The sequence below is a fragment of the Colias philodice genome, chromosome 20, assembly GCF_061535455.1.
Source record: "Colias philodice isolate Cphi_HAF_F1 chromosome 20, ilColPhil1 Martin Lab GWU primary, whole genome shotgun sequence".
Classification (NCBI taxonomy): Eukaryota; Metazoa; Arthropoda; class Insecta; order Lepidoptera; family Pieridae; genus Colias; species Colias philodice.
Window position 1 is genome coordinate 6,514,307 of NC_143105.1, and position 13,505 is coordinate 6,527,811.

Genomic DNA, 13,505 nt, shown 5'->3' on the forward strand with positions numbered 1-13,505 from the left:
TCACCAAAAACTTTTTTCAATTAAGTTTTTGTCCTAATAACGTCTTTTACATTATATTTATGCCCAGAATGATAATATTTTTTTATGAATCGAGTTTAAATAGTATGTTATCATGATATTTTATCTAACTGTTGCAAGTTTAGCTAGATTTGATAAATTGAATCGAAAAAATGACCCAATATAACTTTTTATTTTTGTCAACAGGAAAAATATAATTCAGAACCATATTCAGAAGCTCCGGACTCGGATGCAGCGCGTCGCTTGTTGGAATTCGGTGACGACTACAGAGCCTTTTTGGACTCCCAGTCAGACTGTTGCTCAAGTCTTTCAGCACAACCGGAAAATGACCTGAGTCCCAGCGGTACACGCAGACGGCGACCTCCTTCAGATATATCACGAGAGAGGAGCTTACCTAGACACAAGCGACCTTCGCGAACGTCCCCTGTAGAAACCCCAGTCAGAAAGCCCAAAAAATCAATGTCCAGCGCCGAACGCAAAAAGAACTTACTCGACAGTTTAGAAAGATCTAGAAACAACACGAGCATAGAGAGCAACGACGGGGGCCGCAGGCGGAAGCCCTCCGAGAGCGAACGCAGAAACAGCAAACGGTCCCCCGAATTCGACTTGCTCAACATACAAGCGCTCAGCCGCAGACGTCACAGCTCAAACCTCACCAGCGACGAAGTGAACAGCTCGCTCGAGTACACGGAAGTTAACAACAGACCAGATATATTAGACTCGTTGAATAGAAGACGCAAGGAGAACGGCGAAGCGGAGTTGCAGAAAGTTGCGTTGTCTGAATTACGGAGGCGATCAACAGAAAGCGGGGATTCGGAAGACTCGTCGTCGTCGCCGAAGCACAGCCGGCGCGGGCGGGGCTCGGGCTCGGAGGCGGGCTCGCTGCGCACGCTGGTGCGGCGCTCGGGCGCGCAGCTCGCGGCGGCCGAGGCGCTGCTGGCGCGCGACGCCGAGCCCGACCTGCTGCGGCCCGTCGACTACGTAAGGACACAATTCGATTACAGCAGCTACGAAACCGACTCGTGCGTCGCGCGCCCCGCATGCTTCCGCTCGCGCATCTGTCTCGCGGTCACCGCCTTCTCTATCATGATCATCGTTTATGTCCACCTCCAATGACTCGCTTGGGCCTGTGCGATTGTCGTGATCTCGTGTGTGAGTATGCGAGTCAGGTACGCTGCGATTGTCAGATTGTACGGAGTGTCGGTTCGCACAAAGGGATCGTTGTGGCTAGAACTGTATGAGCGAGGCGTTAGCGCGTCCGCGGTAGTGATCGATGGTGAAAATTTCATTCCATTAGAAAATATATCTTTATTTTTTTTTCAAGTAATCTTAATTTATTGCCTATTACTGGTAGTGTTTCTTATTATTGCATTAGCGGTGGAAATTATTTAATACATTCCGTTATACCAATAAGTAGGTTATCGTTAAATTATTTTCTTATATTTAAACATCGTAGGTACAAATTGTAAGCATTTTTGGAATAAGTTAAAATCTGACAAACGCAGTTTTTACGCGTTATGTCTGCGACAATTCGGCCATAAATTTCAATTAATTTGTCAAATGCATTAGCAATATATAATATTATCACGAAAAGTTTATATTATTATTATTTCTTGAAAAGATTGTCGCATACATTCCGTTTAACCTTTTAGTTTGACAGGTGTTTGAAATCATTGTCTACTTATGTATGTATTTATTATTTTTTCCGATCCCTGTGATGTAGTTTCACAGAGCTTTGCAGTGAAACTATGTCATTACTCAAATCACATATTTATTTATGTCTTGTGTGTGCCTGTTTTTTTTTAATCCCCTTTTTGTTTCTTTGAGTTCTTTAAAATACTAACAGCGTTTGTGATATGTTTGTGTAGCTCCTCTACTAACTGCCTGTTTGATTCTTCTAAATTTATCTACTCTTATTTTGGTGGTGATAACTCGGTGCTAGGTTCATTCTAACTTTTAGATATATTCGAGCAATATATTTATATAACAAAGTTAATGGTTGCTTGTGCAGTTGGCGCGTCGAAGCCGATGATGCTTTTAATCACTGACACTCGAAAAGTCAAATTGACAGATGTCACATTTGACGTTTTCGTTTCAGTTCAAAAATTAGGCAATGGTACTTAAGTGAATCTAAACGTGATTTCTTGTCATAGCGTGATATTTATACGTGTATTTATATGTTAGCGAGTAAAATAATATTCGTTGTTTAATTTTATTAAACGTTAATAATAATTATTAATTATTATTGATAGGTCTACACTAAAAGCCTAACAATATGTGATTTGACTGAACTCCGCATCATCTCATTACTAACAATTGTACATGTACTAACTTTAGCTTGACTAGGGTTAGGTTGTTAATTGATGTTTTTTTTTAACAAAATGTCAAACGCACAGTGATCTTTGTATTAAACTTTTACGAGAATAAATGAGTCAGTTTGAAAGTAAAAAATGGAGTTTCAGTCAATTAACACCCTTCTCTATCAGCGATGTATTTTATTTTTTGAAATTATTGGCATTTTTGTTTTTAATTTTCTTATAAATATTAGGGTTGCTCAAAATTCTGAACTTTCCGTGTGGGATACATTTTGACTTCGCTTCTCTAATCTGTATCTTTAAGTTTTGTTTGTTTTGCTTTCAAAATTTTGCGGCATGTTTTATTAATATTTTGATTTCTTTATGTAAGCTATTTTTTTTTTGTCAATATAAATTTTATTTTTGAAATTGTAATTTGTAACATTGTGAGATTTGGAGGAGTTTGTGTGGCGAATATATTTAGTAAGTTTTGTTTTTCTACAATACTTTGTGAAATATGCCTTTTGAAGCAGGATTGGTTAGAATGGACTTTTTTCTATACAGACGGAGGTCGTAACGCGTTGCCGCGAAAACATCAATCTATTGGAAGTGGCTTTAGCTGACAACACATTGTCGCCATCTTTACAACGCGATGTTAGAGGTTTGTGGATGTTTTTAATATAATATGCATAAAGAAAATATGCCCTTTATTATGTCTTAGGAAATTATCATCAGATTTGACACCAAAATATGAAACGAATATTTGATAGGACCAAGTATTGTACTAAAAGTCTATGGGCTCTTGTGTGAAGAAATTTTTTTTTTTAATTTCAAGAAAAAGTACCTCATGCATGTTTTAACCCAAAGAAATTTATTGTTAATATTATCCTTATATCCTAATATAGTGGACATAATTAACCTTACAGGATTTTAATGCATTGGGATTGTTTTACAATAGATTTTATTCATAAATTAGGCAATACGTTCGCCATTCGATACAGCACAAAACAAGTGCATTTATTAGTGCCAGGAGAACGGTTGTAGGATAAGGTTCCAATATCGTGTTACCGATTGCAACCTCTGTGGTCGGGCGGTTTGCTTGTAAGAACTGGTTTAGTGCTAAAGTTTTTAAGGAAGTTTATTTTTTGAGTGCAGTTTTAAAATTATGCGTAAGGTATTGAGATTTTTAATTGAAGTATAAGATGTACGGGAGGGTATGAAATTTTAATAAGTTGATAGGCATAAGGTGATTATATGAGTCTGACTATAATCAATTGATAATGCTAATTTGATTAAGTTTTAAAGTCAAGATTTAAAAGAGATATTTTTTACACTATATTTTACTATATGTACATTCATTTTAAAACACCTATACCTGTTCATTCCTTGGTCTGGGACAAAATGCATAATATTAAATTATACAATTCAAACTTCTTTCTTGTCTAAATATAATTGAGTAGTTGTTGTCACTGAGAGAAGATTCTTAAAAATCATTTTTTTCTAGTGTTAATTCCAAATTAATTCAAGTGCGTTAATTACCCATACTTGGTCTTATAAAAAAAAACATTTAAGCGTCAAACAAGCAGTATCACAGATAATTAATTTCAAACGCAGTCTGTGGCCGCGGCCATATTGGGATCTTAACCAGTTTCAGAACGAAGACCTTTGCGCAATCGCGATCAAGGCAACGCGTTTAATTCCCAGTATTTAAGTTTCAGGTCTGGTTCGCCTCGGCTTAGTTTTTATTCACACATGATTTGTAGCGCAAATGTCGATAATTATAGCCATTAACTTATCTTCTAACGGCCGAAATTAATATTCAATCCAATCTAATATCTGCAGATTTTCGATCGAAAATGTGATCCGGATTTTAAGTTAAGTGTGCCAATAAACAATCCGTGGATCGAAATTGCAATCTCAAAAACCAATCTATCTGTGGGAGGACGGATCACAGATTACAGATAGACCTCTGTTCGAAAATGGCAGTTTGAGCGTGTCAATAACATATCTCTCGCGTTTGACGTTTCGATCGATCGGCGTAAACAATCCTTAATCTTGATCTTAGACTTTCCTCAGATTCTAGGGTTGAATCTGTAGATTTTATTCGTAAAACGTAATGGATTTGGCAATATTCTCGAGTTCTAGTGATAGTGACAGTGATATGGAAGTCCTAGCTCAATTATCAGACTGGGATACAGATACCGACAATGATGCTGGTGAACAGTCACGTCGTGCTTCTGTGCGAAGAATGAAAAGGGTGAACTACATGCAGAGTCTGGATGATGCAGAGTTTACCTTTAGGTTTAGGTTATCGAAATCAGCAGTAAACTCTCTGTTGACAGAAATTATGCCTGCTGTCCGTGTAAAATCTTCAAGGTGGGTTAAAAATAATTATATCTTAAAAACTCCATTAATCGTATACCTACTTAAATTTAACAATATCTATTCCAGAAATCATGGAGTCTCACCTCTGCATCAATTGCTGCTGACCTTAAGGTTTTATGCATTAGGCACAATGCTGATTTCTGTGTCTGACTTTGTGGGAGTATCAAAGTCAACAGCAGGCAGAATAGTCCGGGATATTTCATATGCAATAGCCCAATTATATGATAAATACATTTTTGTGCATCAAAGAAGTGCAGAAAAATTTTATGATATTGCAGAGTTTCCCAGAGTTCTTGGAGCTATTGATTGCACTCACATACGTATACAGTCACCATGTATGTAATTATAATTTTATCTGCATTTTGTTTAATCATTGCTTGTAAATTTCTTGTCTACTAATATAAAAATTTTCAGGTTTATTAATAGGTGAGGAATTTAGAAATCGGAAAGGTTACTTTTCATTAAACATTCAAGGAGTCTGTGATGCAGATTTGAGACTGATGAATGTGGTTGCTCGCTGGCCGGGTTCCACCCATGATGCAACAATTTTCAATAATTCCATTCTGAGAGGTTTTGTATTATGGTTTACTAGAAATTTTGTTAATGATTAATGAACAATTTAATTTTAATTCAACATTCTTACAGCTCAGTGTGATGCAGGGCAGTATGATGGCCGCTGGTTACTTGGAGATAGTGCCTATCCAAATCGAAGTTACCTACTCACACCACTCTTGAACCCTAGTTCTGAAGCTGAACACAGGTACAACGAAGCACACATTAGGACTAGAAATACAATTGAAAGGTAATATTCCATGTAATTCTTATTCATAAACATTCAATATCAGTGAAATAGTTATATTCTGTTTTGTCTTTGTTTATCAACAGTTATTTGATAGTCGAAGGAAAGAGACAAAACAGTTAATATGTAGCTATTCCGGCACTTTTGAACATTTATGAATAAGGTGGTAAATATATTATTTAAATTTATTCATATGTTGTTTTTTGCCTGACTGAGCAATTCCAAGGAGTGTTTGTGTTTATCTGTTTGTTACACACTTTCAACCTTAATAATAATTAGTATTATTTGGTTTAAATTAATGTTTTAACCAAAACATTCTAGGACGTTCGGAGTGTGGAAAAGAAGATTTCCTGTTGTGGCTCTCACACTGCGGGTTTCATTGCCCGTTGCCCAGTCAATAGTTATTGCCACTGCAGTGCTTCATAATATTTGTAGGAGTAACAGTATAGAAGAAGTTCCTCCTGAGGTTGACTTGGACATTCCTACAAATAGTAACAATGAAGGAAATAATTCAAATATGGAAGTCCAAGATGTACAAACAAGAGCAGATCTTATAAATAATTATTTTGTGTTAGTATAAAGACTTAGTATAAAGATAGTTGTGATTGTTATTTATTGTCCATTGTTTGTAATAATTATTATGTAGTAGATACACAAGTTATATTCAGTTCCAATTATTGATTACTTTGATTATTGTGTATAGTAGTTAATAATTGCAAAGTATATTTAAGTTAATCTTAACATGTGTGTATTCTTTTAAATTTTTATTTCCTTTGTTATGAGGTTTGTATGTGCCTATACATACCTATTGATCTTTCAAAAAGTGTAGTTACAGATTTATGTATTTTTTATTTTGAAATAAAAGAATAGACTATAGTATTGAAATATTTTATTTTTTATTCACATAGAAATAAAAATTCCATAATAATGAATTCATACACCATCTGTATGCTACCAAAAAACTATGATTAGATGCTATCATAATAATATTATTACAGAATTAAAAAAAAATAGAAAATGAAAAATAGAGAAGGTACATATAAAATAAATAATAATTATAAAAACAATACATCTCTTGGTAGGTCTTGTGTTTATATTTATTAATCAATGAAAGAATTATTGAGTATATTATTATAGGTATACTTGATTTGGTTTTCAATTTTTCATTTACCACCTCTAAGTTTTTCAATTTCTAATTTCAATTTTTCATTCTGTAATAAAATAAATTCTTTCTTAGCATCTAAGCATTGTTTTTTGGCAGTATAATATTCTGCTATTGCTAAATTTCGAGCAGAACTACTGCCATCCGTACTTTTGAGTTTCTTCTTACCTGCAAATCAAATTAATTTTTTTATTACACAAGATATAATACTTTTCATCTTAAGCCTACTATCATCTTAAGGCTAGGATTAAGGTTCTTTCAAAAGAGAAAGGATGCTCCCCAATACATTTTTGTTAAACCATCACCTGTCAAATATGATTAGTTCAGAGAATTAATCTGTTTTCTATCAATGCAAAGCTCAAACCACTGGACAGGATGGATTACGCTAATATTTGACCTACTATTACCTAGAATAAATGAATATATTAGGACATTACACACATAGCAATCGAGCCCTAGAAAACTGATAAATATAATATTAATTATTAATGATTTACCTATTTTAGGCGAACTCAATGTAAGCCTCTTGGGTGTGTGTAGTTTACCATCCCCAGCTTCATGGTAAGTGGCATTATCTATAGTTTTTTCTGATATAAGAGTACCATTAACTATAGATAATGGAAATGAAGTACTATTTGTATCATATACGGTTACTGGCATGGTAGTACCAATACCTGTGTCTACCAACACTGGTATTGATTCTACCGGCAGCACCCTAGCCTGCCCAGCCCCATCGCAAGTATCATCACCACCACCATCACCACCACCACCACCATCACCACCACAAACAAAAACTCCTTCCTCTTTGTCACCACCAAATGGCACAACAAAGCCGCTTGCAGTACTCCCCAGTAAATCGGCCACTCTGTCCAGAATGTCATCCGGGGGAATGTACTCTGGAATGCCACCGCCAGTCTGTGAAAATAATAAACTGATGTACTTACTATGTACTAAATTACTTAACATTATATGTAATAAGTTTAAAAAAAATATGTAATAAGTACCTATAATTTCAAACAAAGGTGAAAATTTTTTCTATAACACTTACTTGGATGCGATTCATCCTAATTTTTGTGCTGCGTTTACGAGCAAGTTTCTTTAAATTTTCCCACTTTAAACGCAGCTGCTGGGGTGATCGACGACAAACAGAGGCGGTGGCATTAAATTTGTGTGTCAGGCTGACCCACTCCTCATTTTTCATCTTGTTGCTGGCGGCGTTTGTTGTTTTAGACAAAATTATTGAGCTACTCTCAATTAAGCCCAGCAATAATTTTGTCTCATCCTTCGTCAGAGGTTTGCCTCGAACCTAAAATAAACAGATAAGTATTCTTACAAAAAATGCGTTCTAACATATTTGGCGTCACCACCAAGAAACAAAATTATTAATGGTACGGATGCGTAAAAGTCACTTACCACTTCAGAGTCCATTGCTATTTAACAAAATAAATGCAATATCTATGTAAATCAATGATTTAACAAAATGATCAGAAAGATTATATAAAAGTTATGAACAGAAATCGGAACCAATACAACGAAAAAAGAGCGTCCTGCGTCAGTAGATGGCGTTTTGGCGGGCATGTCATCTGTCAAAAACACGCAGGCGTGACGTTCCGTTTTATACCGATCATTTAGGATTTATCACATTTAAAATTGGTAATAAATAATAATATAATTTGTATAAAACTCCAAGAGCCCAATAAATACATCAAAAGTAAAAAGTAGGTACCAAATAATTATTATTGATACGTGTAATACTTATTTTTGAAATTTAAATTAGAAATAAACGATGCATTCAAGTATTGGTTTTGCATAAAACGGAATGGTCAAAGAGGGAAAAGATATCTACGGATATCTTGATATCTCCGGATATCATAACGATGGTTTGTCACTTTTCGTTATTGGGACGCGGATAGGAGATCGATCCATAGATATGCAAATATCTGCGATCGAATTTAATCTTGGATTACGGATATATTATTAATTTCGGCCGTAAGAGCACTCGATCATTCGTTTGAGGTCACTTATTTAGGAATGTACTCCGTAGTTGTGTGCAATAAGGTCGCTTTTTGCTCGTCTTTATGCACGTCAGTTGTGTATTTACCTACTCATTACGTACTCTCAGACAATTATTTGTTTTAGATACAAAGAGTCTGTAATGCTACGTATGTTTACAATTAATATAAATGAGGTGCGTGTGAGAATAGGTTTTATTATTTTTTATTGAATGGTCGGATCAGGTTAGTTGGTATTTCCGAGACTCCGTTCTGTAGATTATCTCGTTAAGATCTATCTGAGCTCTTTTAACGTGTTTTTATTGAATTAATGAATAAAATATTAGTATCAAATCATTACCCTGAGATCTGAACACACTATTTTTGCTTCAAAAACCTACTATTTTATATTTCCAAATTACAAAATATGATAGCCCAGTTCGGACATTAACGATCGAAATCTCCAAAATTACAAAGCGGACATCAAAAGCCGTATTCATATTGACGTTTTTACATCGCTAAATGATTAGGGCTGTGACATAATAACAAAAATTTCAAATGGCTTGTATCCCGGAAGCAGCGATACGGGGGACGGCCACACGCCCGGTCTTTTGGTTCCATCTATTTCTGCCAACGAAAGCGGAACGGTGACATTGCGCAAGCGAAGACGGGTATCCTTGCTAATGCTAATTAGTAGAATGGTTATTTGCGTTGCTTTATTTTTGGGGTTGCAACTTTTAAGTTAAATTATTTGGTACAAACGATTTTTCGTAATGCTACTCGAACTCTTATGTTTTTATGGAAGCAAAATTAATCCGTTAAAAATTTAGTCTCCAGAGAAGGAAAGAAAGCGATGAATGACTTGGCTCGTATATGCTTTTAAATATTTCTTAGGGTGGTTTAACGAACACTTCGGATTAATTTCAAGATACCGTAAGCAAGGTTTTTAAAGAAGATAAATTGCAGTTAAGTGCTTTTAAAATGTTTAACCCTCTGGAGAATTACTTAAAAGCTTCAAACTCAAACTCAAACTCAAACATTTATTTATTCAATTAGACTTCTTAAAGAAGCACTTTTGAAACGTCATTACATATTTTAAAATTTACCACCGATTCGGAAAGCAGTATCTACGGAGAAGAACCGGCAAGAAACTCCATAGTTGCTCTTTTAAATCATGTCAGTTTTACAATTTTACAAAATACATATGTAACAACATATAAGTATTGTAATAACATGCCAAAGAACTGTCCTGTGGTTTTTACGCGACAACCCTCCATGGGTTTTTATCGTCCATATATTCCTGAATACTGTAGTACGCTCTCTGAACTAGTACATTTTTTATATAAGTTTTAAATTTAGAACTACTAAACTCTTTAATATTATGAGGAATTCTATTGTAAAAGCGTATACCTTGACCCATAAATGAATTTTTAACTTTAGCTAATCGGAAAAATGGCATTTCAATTCTATTTCTGTTCCTTGTGCCATAACAGTGTCTATCTCCTACTCTTGTGTGTAAGTCGGCGTTTTTGTGTACATGCAAAATATTATTAAATATATACTGTGATGGTACAGTAAGGATACCAGTATTCTTAAAGAGATCTCTTAGTGAGTCCCGAGCACGTAAATTATATATAGAACGAATGGCTCTTTTCTGTAAGATAAATATAGTTTCTATATCTGCTGCCCTGCCCCATAGTAGAATTCCATAGGACATAATACTATGAAAGTAGCTGAAATAAACCAATCTAGCTGTATCTTCATCGGTGAGATGCCTTACCTTTCGGACTGCATATGCTGCTGAACTGAGCTTACCTGCAGCGGTGTTGACATGGGCTCCCCACTGTAGTTTCTCGTCCAATGTTAACCCAAGAAATACAGTCGATTCTGTAGGGTGTAATACCTCCCCGTTCAAGGTAATATTTCTGCTTAACTTTTTAACGTTTGGTAGTAAAAATTCAACACAAGTTGTTTTTTTGGCATTTAATAATAAATTATTAGCAGTAAACCAGTCGGATATGTGTAAAAGAGCACTGTTCACTTCGTCAACATTTGGGTCATGCCTATCCACATTAAATATTAATGAGGTATCATCTGCAAACAGAACTATTTCACACCTATCCTGTAAATAATAAGGTAGATCATTGATATATACCAAGAACAAGAAGGGTCCTAAAATAGATCCCTGTGGAACACCAATGTTAATTGACGCACCGCTAGAACGTTCTCCATTAACAACTACAGTTTGTATCCTATCATGCAGGTATGAGGCTATGAGGTTCTGAGCTTGTCCTTTAATCCCATAGTGATTAAGTTTACGCAATAAGGTACAATGTTCAACGCAGTCAAATGCCTTGGAGAGGTCACAAAATATCCCCAAAGCATTTTTTGAGTTTTCCCATGCCTTATATATATGTGTTAGTAGTGCAACTCCAGCATCTGTGGTTGAGCGCCCCTTTGTGAAACCAAACTGTTTGGTGTGCAGCAAATTATTAGATGCAAAGTGACTAGTCAATTGGTTTAATATTAACTTTTCGAATACCTTACTTAATGTTGGTAAAATCGAGATAGGTCTATAGTTGTTACAGTCTTCTTGATCGCCTTTCTTAAATAGAGGTATAACTTTACTAAGCTTTAATAAATTAGGAAATGTACCATAGTCACAACACTTATTAAATATAAAAGCTAAATTGTTCGCAATATTTTCTATTATATTATTAACTAAATTTACGGACATTCCCCAAAGATCACAAGTATTTTTTAAATTTAGTGTCTTAAAGGCTGTAACAATATCATTAGCAGTTACGTGTCGCAATTCAAATAATGTGCTGCACCCCGCAACATGGTCCCTCAAAAAGGTCTCTGCAAGTGCTGAAGACGAATTTAAATTATTAGTAATGCTAGCAGGGACACTACTAAAGAAATCTTCAAATGCAAGCGCAACATCAGCATTTTTGTCAATAACCATGCCATTATTAACAAGTTTTATGGTATTACTTGATTTGCTTTTACCCATTTCACCATTAATAATAGACCAAACTGTTTTAACTTTATTATCGGAGTCGCGTATTTTATCTCTGATATACAAACGCTTCGCAGTAAAACAAACAATTTTAAAAGTTTTTGAGTAATTTCTAACATAACTAAGAAAAGATGGGTCTTTATTATATTGCTTCATACCATATAACTCATAAAGAACGATCCTACACCTATGTATGCTAGGTGTCGCCCATTTACTAAATGGTAAATCCTTGGTAATATTTAAAGATTTAACTTTAAATATTTTTTCAAATTCATTATGCACTAAATTAAAAAGATTTTTAAACATTTCACAAGGATTATTATGACAGGATTGATCATTCAGTACGGGCAGGCTTTTATTAATATTATCTCTAAATTTATTAATGCCTTTTTTAGTTATAGGCCTAACATTAATTCTTTTAAATTCAGGTAAACAATCCCATTCAAAAACTACTTTCTGGCCACAGTGATCCGAAGTGAGTGTATTGAGAATATTTTTCTCTAAACAGTTGCAGTCGCAGTATATATTATCAATACAGGTTGCAGAAGTAGGTGTAATTCGTGTGGGTTCATTAAAAAGTTTATACAGATTAAATGACTGAAACAAATTAACAATTCGTGTTGCCGTTTGTGTTTGTAAAAGTATATCAATATTAAAATCACCACATACTATAACTTTTTTTTTACTCCTACTTAAACGCTTTAATATTTCTTCCATGACTGTCTCAAACATATTATAGTCACTGGAAGGGGGTCTATAAACGCAAACAATAATATAACGCTCCAGCTCCACACAGGACAGTTCAATGGTCCGTTCTACAGAAAGGCTAACAATGTCAGTTCGTTCCTTGCATTTTAAACTATTGTGTACAAAAATAAGAGAACCTCCATGAATAGCGTTTGTTCTAAAGTATATACTTTTTAATTTATAATTATCAATATTTATTAACAACTGACATTGTTTAAGCCAATGTTCTGTTACACAAAATATTTTAATTCTATTATGATTTAAAAATAATTCTATTTCTAATAATTTGCTAGCCAAGCCTTGAATATTTTGATGCACAATAGAAAAAGACTGCTTAGCTGTTGTCTTATAAACTAGTTTAAATCTAGCTTAGGGCTAGATTGTCTGTCAACACTTAAACTAGGTTGATGTATATAATTACTACTACATAAAATTATAGTAGATCCAGGGTCTGATACTAAACATGTACCAGACTGGTTAATAATTTTATATGCTATTAACATAGCAAGTTCTCTCTTATATCTAAATGGCAGATACACTGTATTCTTTGTCAAACAAAAAGATTTAATACAAGAATTTATGTCAAAATATATAAATGCATCACTATGATGATTTGTTAAATTATATAATTTCAAGTTAATATTATAGATAAATTTATATTGATTTTGTGTCAAACCAGGCAAATATGGTAATGTAAGAGATAATGAGTACCGCGGCTTCACAAATAGTATTTCTAAATATGTGCCAGAGATTATAAATGGTCTACAGTAGAGGAGTTTTCTTATTTTAACATGGACGTATGCTATGTGCGTGTTTGTTCGTTGATCGAATCATACGAATGATGGGATTCACGTCACCTTTTAACCTGCTTTGTGAAGATGTTACATGTCTTTTTAATATGTTGCGTATCAGACATGTGTTTATAACTAAATGAACCACACTACGTTTACGTCGAAAGACCTTGCAAAGACAGGCAGCATCTCTGTTTTAAATGCGTGAATTTAACAATTTAATTATTTGTCCAAAGGTCTGCTGTGCCTGTGCCTCGCAATATTAGGTAAATAATCTATTTAGTTTATTTGTGATG

General features: G+C 34.5%; 2 protein-coding genes across 4 annotated transcripts in view; one reads left to right on the forward strand and one right to left on the reverse strand.

Annotated features, from left to right (window-relative positions):
- Positions 1-13,505, forward strand: part of klar (klarsicht) — a 203,596-nt gene that overhangs the window by 165,778 nt on the left and 24,313 nt on the right. The window contains exons 17-18 of the mRNA XM_089708036.1: positions 205-999; positions 2,877-2,973. Coding sequence (XP_089564162.1) covers positions 205-999; positions 2,877-2,973 — 892 coding nt within the window. The remainder of the gene's footprint in view (positions 1-204; positions 1,000-2,876; positions 2,974-13,505) is intronic.
- On the reverse strand, positions 6,532-8,596 carry LOC149479525 (uncharacterized). 3 transcript variants are annotated; one of them, XM_089707990.1, is made up of 4 exons: positions 8,072-8,596; positions 7,707-7,964; positions 7,156-7,573; positions 6,532-6,826 (listed from the first exon to the last, which is right to left on the reverse strand). In XM_089707990.1, the coding sequence occupies exons 1-4, from the start codon at positions 8,084-8,086 to the stop codon at positions 6,660-6,662; spliced, it is 858 nt and encodes a 285-aa protein (XP_089564116.1). In that variant the 5' UTR covers positions 8,087-8,596; the 3' UTR covers positions 6,532-6,659. The 3 variants fall into 3 exon arrangements, with proteins under 3 accessions (XP_089564116.1, XP_089564115.1, XP_089564117.1); XM_089707989.1 differs by having other exon boundaries at positions 6,684-7,573; positions 8,072-8,595; XM_089707991.1 differs by having other exon boundaries at positions 6,684-7,573; positions 7,707-7,986; positions 8,072-8,593.

What these genes read in the sequence shown, in the direction of transcription:
- LOC149479525 (XM_089707989.1), bottom strand. An exon ending in TTAGGATGAATCGCATCCAA is followed by an intron (nt 7,574 to 7,706) that starts GTAAGTGTTATA and finishes TTATTTTCACAG; the next exon opens with ACTGGCGGTGGCATTCCAGA.